The 10,782-nt window shown below is 38.6% G+C and overlaps 2 protein-coding genes across 5 annotated transcripts; one reads left to right on the top strand and one right to left on the bottom strand.

The window, feature by feature from the left end:
- The first annotated feature begins 707 nt into the window (after positions 1–707).
- Positions 708–2,688, top strand: LOC122844881 (interleukin-18-binding protein-like). The gene is made up of 5 exons (XM_044140712.1): positions 708–1,202; positions 1,285–1,326; positions 1,394–1,456; positions 1,601–1,730; positions 1,835–2,688. Exons 1-5 carry the CDS (start codon positions 1,157–1,159, stop codon positions 1,995–1,997), a joined length of 444 nt encoding a protein of 147 aa, XP_043996647.1. The 5' UTR covers positions 708–1,156; the 3' UTR covers positions 1,998–2,688.
- A 133-nt stretch (positions 2,689–2,821) lies between these two features.
- Positions 2,822–9,338, bottom strand: nlrc3l1 (NLR family, CARD domain containing 3-like 1). 4 transcript variants are annotated; one of them, XM_044140707.1, is made up of 7 exons: positions 9,257–9,338; positions 8,164–8,404; positions 6,938–7,039; positions 6,708–6,785; positions 6,504–6,609; positions 6,186–6,423; positions 2,822–5,820 (listed from the first exon to the last, which is right to left on the bottom strand). In XM_044140707.1, exons 2-7 carry the CDS (start codon positions 8,322–8,324, stop codon positions 4,235–4,237), a joined length of 2,271 nt encoding a protein of 756 aa, XP_043996642.1. In that variant the 5' UTR covers positions 8,325–8,404; positions 9,257–9,338; the 3' UTR covers positions 2,822–4,234. The 4 variants fall into 4 exon arrangements, with proteins under 4 accessions (XP_043996642.1, XP_043996643.1, XP_043996644.1 ...); XM_044140708.1 differs by having other exon boundaries at positions 9,252–9,292; XM_044140709.1 differs by lacking the exon at positions 9,257–9,338 and adding an exon at positions 9,229–9,251.
- Between the last annotated feature and the right edge of the window lie 1,444 nt (positions 9,339–10,782).

Here is a 10,782-nt window from a genome sequence, read left to right as displayed (position 1 = left end):
CTATCCCCAGCTAATGTTCCGGGCGAGAGGCGGGGTTCACCCTGGACAGGTCGCCAGTCTGTCGCAGGGCAACACAGAGACATACAGGATACACAACCATTCACACACACACTCACACCTAGGGAGAATTTAGAGAGACCAATTAACCTGACAGTCATGTTTGTGGGAGGAAGCCGGAGAACCCGGAGAGAAAGACCCCTGGCTGGGAATCGAACCCAGGACCTTCTTGCTGCAAGGGAACAGCTCTACCAACTGCGCCACTGTGCAGCCCAAACAAATGCAGACTTTAGCAATTTGTTATGGATTGTTGAAGTACCACAACAGAATGAAACTAAAGTTCAAGTGTCTATTTTTTTTTTAAACATCTGTTTTCCTTGTTAGGTTGGAAGTGGTGTGTTTTTTTTCTTTGTTTGTTTTCATAATTACATCCAAGGTTTCCCCTCAGAAAACCTGCCAAACCCGGCGATTGGTCGCCCAGCAGTCATTCATCCCGTGGACGTCCGGGTTGTTGAGCTAAAAAGTGTTTAAAGTGGACTGAAAATTTGAAAACATCACTTGATAATTATGTGTTATTGGAAGATTAATACCTGAACACCCAACTATAAAAAGACAAATGTATAAGCAATATTTAGTCTGGTTGGGCACAAGTAAAGCTTATAATGCACTGGGGGAAACCCTGTACATCTCAGTGAAAATTGATCCATCCTCTCTTTGCAAAAGGTTTATGTATTTTAAAGCTTTTTTAAAAAATATACATTTCTTTAAAAATGAAACATATTCTATAGTAGATATTAACCAAGAGATTCTAAGTTGTTTTTCTTCAAAAAAAATCATAAAATTTGCAGCTTTCAAGTTTTATTGTGGTATAACTTTTACTAAAACCCCACAATGTCTAAATCAATCGGTAACCTTTAATAATTGTCACATGACCATGACTGTGTGATTGTGTATGAACCGCATGTTTGCAGGGTTTCCACTGAATCACCGAACGTAACAACGTAGAGTCAACCGTAAGTCACACAATAGAAAACTGTTGACCTCAAGCAACATGAATGTACAAAACTGTGAGGAAATCCCCGGACCCTGACTGGGTGAAGGGGAAGTATGTGTACAGCTATATAACGGGATCCCTAGTTACAGATACTGCAGACGGTAGATGCTAACTGGACAGATCAATATGAAGCTGCAATCTGCTATCAAAGGTAATTGTGCATATTGATGAAAATACATTGTGTTTTTATTTTTGGTTCCATTTTTGTGATCATTTTGTGTTCTGTGCAACAGCTTTTGGATGTCTGTGCCTGGTGTTTGCTCATGGATTTCCAGGTGAGGAGCAATTAAATACGACAAGTTTATATGTATGTTATTATACTGGCTCATTTCAGCTGTTCAGTTTCAGAGTTTGACTCTCCAAAGATTATCGGGCCTCTGCACAGCCACATAAAGGTGGATCCAGGTAACTCATGCGTTATCTTTTTATTTGTATCCCGATAATCACATCTAACTGGATCTGTTGTTTGGTGTTTAAAATTCTTAAGCTGCTTTCAAGCTTCTACTGAAAGCAACGTTTCAGCCCTGGATTGTGGATCTTTCCTTCCAGGTGAGCATCTGATTCTCCGCTGTGACGCATTACCGAACTGCGACGAGGACGAGGCTCTCATCTACTGGCTCGTCAACGGCACTTTCCCCGAAGAATCACCCAGCCATGGCAGAATAATCGAATCAAACGAGTAAGGTTCATTTCAACATTTTAATAGAAGTTACACCGCAACATCTCGATCATTTGCATTTTTGCTGTCGACCTGGTTCTGATTGCAAACAAATCTTGTTTTAGGTCATCTTTAATGGAGGGATTGGTCCTACAGAAGAATTTGCTCTTGAAAAACGTCGCATTGGAGGACTTCAGTTCCAACTTTAGCTGCGTTGTAACAAATGCAGTAGGAATGGCGCAGAAGTTTATAAAGTTAGCATACACTGATTGTAGTGGGAAACAATAGAGGCACTCAAGGCACCTGCTGAACAAAGTTCATTTTACAATATGCACTTATAACATGAATTGTATGTTGTTCTGGTTCAAGAGTATCTTTAACTACAGAAGTAGTGTAGAGAAGAAAAAAAAAGATACAATGCAAAACACTGGCTTCGAAAGGTAAACAAACAAGCGCTCTAAATGCAGCACTGAGGCACTTTACATTGACTTCTGTGTAAAAACAAAATATTACAAAAATAAATCACTAAGCTTTTCACTCTTCTGTTTTGTTTGCTGATATTATGCTGTTTTGAATTTAAATAAAACCTTAAATAAATATGTGCGAGATGGAGGCTTGGGTAATGTAAAACATGGTTTCGTCTCCCACAAGTTATTTCTTTAATACATTTAAGCGGGCATTTTTGCAATGCTTGCGCATAATTAGGCCAGAGTAGTCAGGCGCTCTGGGAAACAAAAGGATCAAATTTGCACCGTCAGAACAAGCCAGATTTTTTTTCCACATGTACCAAAAAGAGTAAGAAATGGTTGTAAATACATGCGTTTACGCTTCATTTTATCCCCTCTACAGTGTATATATTTATACTTTTATGTTTGTATGCTGTGAGCGCTTTAAACCAAAGTCAAATTATTTCTGCACACAATCTTCACTAATAAATTCTGATTCTGGGTATTTTGTCCTGTCTGTAATTTTAGAACAAATACACACTATATGTGTTTGTGTCACTAAATGTGCCACAGATTATATGAAATTTAGATATTTATCATAAACTTAAAATAGAAAGTTTTATAGTCTTATTTTATCAAGTACACAATGGGACAAAGAATAAAGACTTGAGATAAAATTTCTTTTCAGTATCATTGCTTTCATGCAAACACAAATATATATATAAATAAAACACGAACTTTCAGACAGCAAAGGATACACACAATTTAAGACAGTAGGTGTACATACATGGAATAATGGAGCATTTTATTACTTAATGCAAAGAGGAAGAGGGGAGGCAAAAAGACAAAATTACCCCAAAACACCAGATTCCACTTTAGTCTTTAAAACCTTTTCAAATAATTACATTTCATGAGCTCCTCCTTCAAGGTCAATCTTTAATCTAACAGGTAATTATATTAAAAAAAAGGAAAAAAAAAGAAAAAAGAAGAAGAATCAAAACTTAAGAGACTGTCCAGATCAAGGTTTCAGAAAATGTAAATACTTTTTTGCCTGAAGAACTAAACTCTTACATATTCTGATCTTTAATTTAACAACAGGCTTTCTGATGTATTCCAAGACTCGTGTCCAAAATCCATTCCTGTGTGACTCGAGTTGTTTACCATTTTTAGAATTACTCCCTATGTGATCTTGCAGAGCTAGCAAAACACTAATGCATCTGAAGACCTAGAAATGGCAGCAAGACACATTGGATGCACAACTCTGCCACAGCCTTTAGATGAGAAAACTCACAGTGATAGACTTAATTTGGACTGGAAATTTCTGCTCTGCAATACTGGGGGTTTCTGCAGATTAATCCAATATAGCACCTTGCAAAACATGTTATTTCACCTTCAACTTGATCACATTTTGTCACATTGCAACCTGAAACCTGGATGCATTTTATTGGGATTTTGTGTGACAGACACTAAGGACAGCATAACTGAGAAGCTAAAGTATTAAAAAAAATAAAATTTAAATATGGAAAGTGCGTATTTGCATTCAGCCCACCTCCAGAAATTCCCCGGTTAGAAAGTGACTTTATTTTTATTTTTTTTTCATAAAAACGGGGCTATGATGGGATGAGTTGGTTTAAATCTTATTAATGAATGATAATGGCTCAAAGTCCAACACTAAATGAAACTGGGAGTTTTAAATTATTTCTAAAAAAAAAACCAGGTCAACAATGATTAATCAATTTCCTTTCCTCTCGCAGTTACTCCTGTTTTGTTGTTGTATAACACAAAATCCCAACAAAAAGCACTGGGGTTTGGGGTTATAACATGTTAACATGTTGGAAAAATCATAAAGCTTCTGAAACCACTGAAGATGGGAGAAAACATGATGATATGATCACTTGGACAATATCCTGATAGTGTCTCACATAAATTAGCAGTTTTTCCTCATATGCTCCCAAACTATATGAATAGGCTTCCCACTCAAACATAAATTGCCAGTCTAAGATGTCCTTACCCATGCATGCAACTTTTCTCTGATACTAAAGTGCACTACTTTGTTTTCTTGCGTAGTGATCGGCCATTTTATTCACTTTGACTTGGAGCCAGGTCAAAGGTTGACATCTCCAACTCCTCCAGGCAACAGTTCAAGTTCTTATTCCGATCTGGATGCTGAGATCCTTGTTTCTTTTTGATGAGAGCGGCACACTCTTTAGCCAAGTCTAGGATCTTCGCAGAGGGCTTGTGAAATGGCAGGAGAAGTTCTTGGTTGGTTTTGCATCCCATCCCAAAGAGGAAACGCAAGAACATGTCCAATTTGCCATCTGGGCATTGCAGATTTTTTTCCACGGCGGCCTTGTACAGCTCCATTATTCTGTGTCCCTTGGTGCTCAGTCTGAATTTGGATTTCACCGGTTGATCAAAAATGTTCTTGTCGTGGTTCCTAAAGGAGAGGTATGCGTAGAGAGCAGCCATGTACTCCTGCATGGTGGGGTGGAGAAAGCACACCACGTCATCATGGCTCAGGACGAATGGAGATATCGTGTACTGCGTGCAAATGCCACTTCTGTTCACTGCCTCAACGTAAGAGATCTCAGGACTTTTCGTCCTCTTCATATGAAACTGACCCTTTTCCAGCAAGGTAAAGGCAAATTTCCCAAAATCCATGAGCAACTTCAGCTCTTCCTCTGGACTGAAAGCCGGAGCTCTCATTCTACGGATGTGAAGAAGCTTCAGCAGGAGCTTCGTGTACATGTACGTAATGTTCGTGGGGAGTTTTTCTTCCGTTCTCAACTCTCTGAAGACGCGTTGGCACTCGTCTGCCACCAACGTGCAGAACAAGGGCAGGCAGCACATGATATGGAGAGTTTTCACCGACTTGACGTGCTCGATGACACGGGTCGCCTGATTTGGGTCCTTAAATCTCTTCCTGAAATACTCGTCTTTGTTCTCGTCGGAGAAACTGCCCATTTCGATCTCGTCATAATGCCCATCCCACGGGGCGCAGCGATCAGCATGAGGCCGGGACGTTATCATGAACCGGGAGCGGCTGAGAAACCGGCCTCTGAGGAGGTTCACCAGGAGAACCCTCATGGTCATGGCACAAGAGGCATCAGAGTGAATCTCTGTTCGCATAAAGTTAAACTCCTCAGGGTACTCGTCAAGACCGTCAAAGATAAATAAGGCTTCATTGTTTTCATACCTAAAGCCCTCTGATTTTATCCTGGCTGCCATTGGGTACAGTTTGTTCACTATATCCATCAGAGAGATCTTAGTTTCTAAATACTCATTTATCTCTCTGATTGTTATGACATAAACAAAGGAGAAATTCTGGTGTGATCGCCCCCGAGCCCAGTCAAGGGCAAGCTTTTTGACAAACATGGACTTCCCCGATCCTGCCAGTCCATAGAGATACACCTGCCTTGCATAAGACTTGGTGACCCATTCCTGAGAGACTGTTTCTGCTAACGACTGCCGTTTGCCTGGGTTCTTCTTGGTGTACGGCTTGGCTATTTGAAGGACCTCATGTTCAATATTTGGGCCATTGTCAAAACATGACAAAATAGAGACGTCTACATAGATGTCATCCAGTGGCATCGTTTCTCCTTCAGCGATCGTCACTTCGCTATACTTCTGTATCATCAATTCACATAATTCATGACGTATTTGATCTGGAAGAGGAAAAAACAAAATCAGGTTAAGATCAAAACATGATCTGTAGAGCTGCGAAAAAAAGGATTTGCGTCCTTCAAGACCATATGTTCTTTCTTGGATATGTTTACATTTTTGCAAGGTGCGTTGCTTTTTGCGTAATTCATGCTGTCAGATTCGTTTTGTTAAAATTATTCAACAAACCTGTTTATGGTTAATGAAACTGAACCAAAATAATGTGGTCGTCATTTGAAAACTGCTCATTGCGTTTGTTCAGGTTATTTGACATTAACATTTGTTCCATCTAAGAAAAGAAGAAATCTGAAAAGCGACGAATCATTCGTGTTACTTCTAAATTGGAAATGAACGCGGCGAACGCTCTCACTTTTGATGTACAACATCCGCAGATGCTCAGCGACGTTTTTTTTACTGATGTCGACGAGAACGGTTCTGGTGATCTGCACAGACATTTCGCAGGTGAAGCTCTCCAGCAGTCGGTCCACAAGGTCCACGATGTCCATGCTTTGAGAGGCGCTGAAAGGCTGCGGGTAGTGAGTCCACAGCTTCCACTTGAACATCCTCAAATCGTCTTCGTGCAGCTTCTGCAGGGTCTCACACAAAGCCTAAGAGGAAACAGAGCAAATAAATGAATCACTTCCAGCTTGAGCTGCTTTTGAAGGCCTGGTGAAGGTGAATGCCACACCTTAAAAGTGAACTGTAGGGTCAAAGATGGATGCTTGATTTCCTCTGGCTCTTGGATTAATTCCAGCTTGTTCGAGGGCTCTGTGACGTCCTCTTTGCTTTTTTTCCTGGTGAAAGCCCAACACACAGGTTTCATTGCATCTTAGGTGCCACGTATCAAACAGCTGCATGCGTTCAAATCTAACACTGTGGTCACATTTCTTACTTAGGAATCGTCTTTTCACAGTCATTGCTGTCAACGGAGTAGCAGCTGGAAAATGAATCCACTCTTTCCAGCCGGACGCTGAAACCAGGAAGACAATGACGCTTTAACATTATAGCGAGGTAATGAAGACTGAAATATTGTTCTATCAGCACAACTCTTCGATATGAATGTGAGCACCTAAAGCGATCATCATGCTTAAGCTTTTTGTGAGTCTTTAATGCTGCTTCTACCTTGTAGAGGGCTCCTCCTCGCCCGCCACGCCTTCTGGTTCTTCTTCACTAGTCAATTTTTCATAGCTCTGAGCCGGAGTCAAGGCCTGATCCACAAAATGCCTGAAGGGAGCAGAGTTAGAGTTTTTAGATGAAGTGACGCACAAATCAGTCATCCAATAGTTGAAAAAAGAAACTGGTCGTTGGTTAGTCATTGGTTGGTGATCAGCAGGTAAAACAGAATAGAAATCTGGAGCCGGAGATCAAGGAGTTTCTAACATCAGCTGCCCAGAGTGTTGACCAGCCAGCTAAGAGATGTGGGTAGATGACCCAAAAGTAAGATTCGTACTACTTCAGCATCAAAACCTCACAGGACAATCTGAAGCTTTTACAGCAGTGTGACATTGCCTCTAATGACAGCAGGAATATATATTTTAGAAACTATAATTCATAGTTCTTCAAACTGGAATCGATAGAATGGTCCTTCATAAAAAGCAGAGATTAGAAAATATACTTTAAATTAGTTTTTATTCCTGTGAAAGGAAATCTTAATTAGAAGGTCAGAGAAAACTAGAAATCTGTGTTTATCAGTAAAAGCTCATCTGTGCATCTTGAGTTAGTTGTTTGGTTTTCACAGAGCAATACGCACAAGATCAGCTGTTCAGTTTGACCTCAATGAACTCCTACACCTAGCATCAAGTCAGGCATTTTAACTGAAATGCATAGAAGTTCACAGACGAGTACAAATTTGAGCTCCATGTGAGGATTTTTCTTTTTGGGGGGAACTTGCACTAATTCTACTTTCCTCCAGGGGGCATATTTTCATTACATTTAAACATCTGTAATTACATTTATATAGCCTAATAATAAATGTAATTACAAAAGAAATGTTTTTCTTACAGATTTTTTTGTGCATTCTGCTAAAGTTATGCACAGTACTTTTGTAATTAAACTGCATCCAAGTGTAAGTTATAAGTTACAAGGTTATGAAACTTTGTCTTAAAGCAAATAACAATAAACCTAAAAGCTCTAGTGCTTTATTTTGTCCACAAGTAGAGGCTGCTTTCATTACATTTTAAGTTAGACTTATTCTGTGAGGAGAAACCTTAGAATGTACAGTTATGACCTTTGCCCTTTTCCACCAACGGCGCACACATTCTTTCCATCTCTGTATTATTCAAAGTGATTGCATTGTATGAAACTTTAGCTTGTTTGGAAAGGCTAAAAAGTCATAGATCTCAACGTACCATTGACTGGTGTCCATAGGAGACGGTCCAAGGTCAAGAGACGGTCTCCTCTCAGGAATGTAGTACAGACCCTCATCCTCAATGGATTCAACACCTTCTCTACTAGACACAGCATCCCCGATGGAAGAGTTGTCTGACAACATGGTGCTCGATTCAGCCATTGTATCATGCAGACGTATACTCAGCGACTACCAGTGAACGTTTTTCCGCCCAGCGTGAACACAGGGTAACCTGCCTCAACCTGTACAACAGCAATAAGAAAAAGGAGAAGAAGAAATACCTGTGAGGACCAGATAGTCAGGTTTTTTTTCAGAGCCATTCTGCTCCAGGGCACATCGTGTTGCTTACTTAACAATAAAGCTTGAGCATTCAAAAGAAATTAAGTAATTAGAGATAAAGTGCAACAATTGTAGAAAAGACCTTAAAGGGCAAAAATATATTAATACCTGGTTTTAACTTTAAATACTTAGGTGTGACTTGCATTTCTGGATGGATAAATTGTGATCAGATGAGTATAGAGTACACTTCTGATCATCTCCTTAGTTACGGGGTGGTGTAATAAAAATAATTTTTCCGATAATCTATTTTGCATTTTAATAATCATCCAGATCTGAAACAAATGACGCAATTCCAAACTTTTCCACACTGTCAGCCGTGGGACATAACAGCACATAAGGTGTAAATTCACACGCCACGTCATGAATCTAACTTATTATCCGAGATGTTTATATCTAGTTTTAAAAAAACGCTTCCCCCCCCATAAATTGAGAGCTTCTGTCTATCTAGAGCAAAATCATGGCTTATCGTATTATATCGTTTTGTGATCTACAATTAAAAGCCATGTGTTTGAAGCTTGACTTCACTATTCTACATACCAGAGATAAAGAACGTGTTCTCCTTTCATTGAAGCTAAATTAGGTGTGAGAGTTTAGCTAACTTTCTTGGTGACCCAAAGACGACTTTAAGAAACCCAGTGTTGTCTAAACTTTTACCAATACGTTCATAAACGATGTAACCATGTAAAGGAGTTGGCTAGGATATAAAATATTGTTAAGAAATAATTACCGCTCTTTTGACAGAATAGTTACCTTACCTCAGGAGATCTTTGCTACAAGGAAGTTTCTTTTCTTGTTCGCTGTCAAACTGTAATGGAGGATTGATAAACTCGACTGCCCCCTAGAGGATAAAGCCATTAAAAGCACACTCCCATCAACTAAAGATTACGTACTGAACGTTGGTTGTTAGGTATTTTAATCTCAAACCTGCTTATTTCTGTCATTATTTGGGAGAACAGCTAATATATCTTAATGTTCTTTTACTGTTAAAAACAGTTAGCACTTGAAAAAAACACCACTGTGTTTTAAATAATAAATACATTCAGGCACATGTAAAGGTTTTCAAAATGCTTTCTTTCTGATAAAAAAGCTATTCTTGTAAACTAAAATTTACAAGAATAATGTAATTTTAATGTTACATTATAAATGTTCCCAATTGCATTTAAGGTATATGTTTGTCTGTATGCATAAAGATAAGTTGTTTCAACATATTTTACTCCACTGCCATGAAAAAAGCCTTTCATGGTTAACACACATTTTAATGGTTTAGTAAGACTTAATTCACAGCGCATTTTGAGCTTCCCTATGAAAAGATAAATCATTCAGTTTTAGTCTATATCATGATGCTGCTGTTATGTAAGACTGGAACTGAATGTCTATCCCCTGCATCAGTTTTCCTTGGACTGAAAAGTATGATTCACAGAGATAAAAAAAAAAAAAGAATCATGATTTATAGATGCTGTATCAAGTCACATTCTCACATTTCCCACTGTTCCTTTCTTTGTGTTTATGATTATTGATCTTTTTGACGGTCACTGCTAACAGACTTGGGTTTCAAGCAACTGCACCAGCTTTTATGTAGATGATTGTGAATAAACATTTAAAAATCCATCCCTCTTTTTCCCATTATTTCATTTTATTAAACACTATTGTTCCAGCATACTGTGGAACTCGGCTGAAAAATTATGTTATGTTACGGTGAAAAAAAGGATGATAAAATTTATTATAGTCTTATTTCTTATTATTAGTAAAGCAAGTATTATTGACCCTTTATTACTAGATGCTATAAGTTTTCTTGACATGTTTCTGACCATTTCTGCCATTTCAGCTCTGTTTCTGTTTTATCCATGCACATTACATTATCTTCCTTCCTCTACATATAAGCTCACCAGTAACTTTTTAAAAAGATTATCATGTATCAAACCATGTTTTTTTTAAAAGCTCAGTTTCACATTGATGTGCTCTGTTCATGCAACTTATAGCCTTTATAATTTGCATTAGGAACAAATTTATTATACGACTGTTTCTAAATGCAAATTCATCACATGAAATCAAAAACGGACCAATTTCCTGCTTGACTAACGAGCAAAACAGGAATGCAGCATCCCACACCTGGCCACAAAGCAGCTTTTACGTTAATACTCAATTACATCGTTTGAAAAAGTGCTTCAATGTGTATGTAAGTAATATAGCCCTGATTCCAAAACTCTTTTGACAATTTTGGAAAGTCCTAGACAAAGCTGAATGTCTGCAATTAAAGCCCAACTCATCATTATTTGTAAAA

The sequence above is a fragment of the Gambusia affinis genome, linkage group LG15 (genome assembly GCF_019740435.1).
Source record: "Gambusia affinis linkage group LG15, SWU_Gaff_1.0, whole genome shotgun sequence".
NCBI lineage: Eukaryota > Metazoa > Chordata > Actinopteri > Cyprinodontiformes > Poeciliidae > Gambusia > Gambusia affinis.
This window is presented reverse-complemented; position numbering and strand designations above follow the sequence as displayed.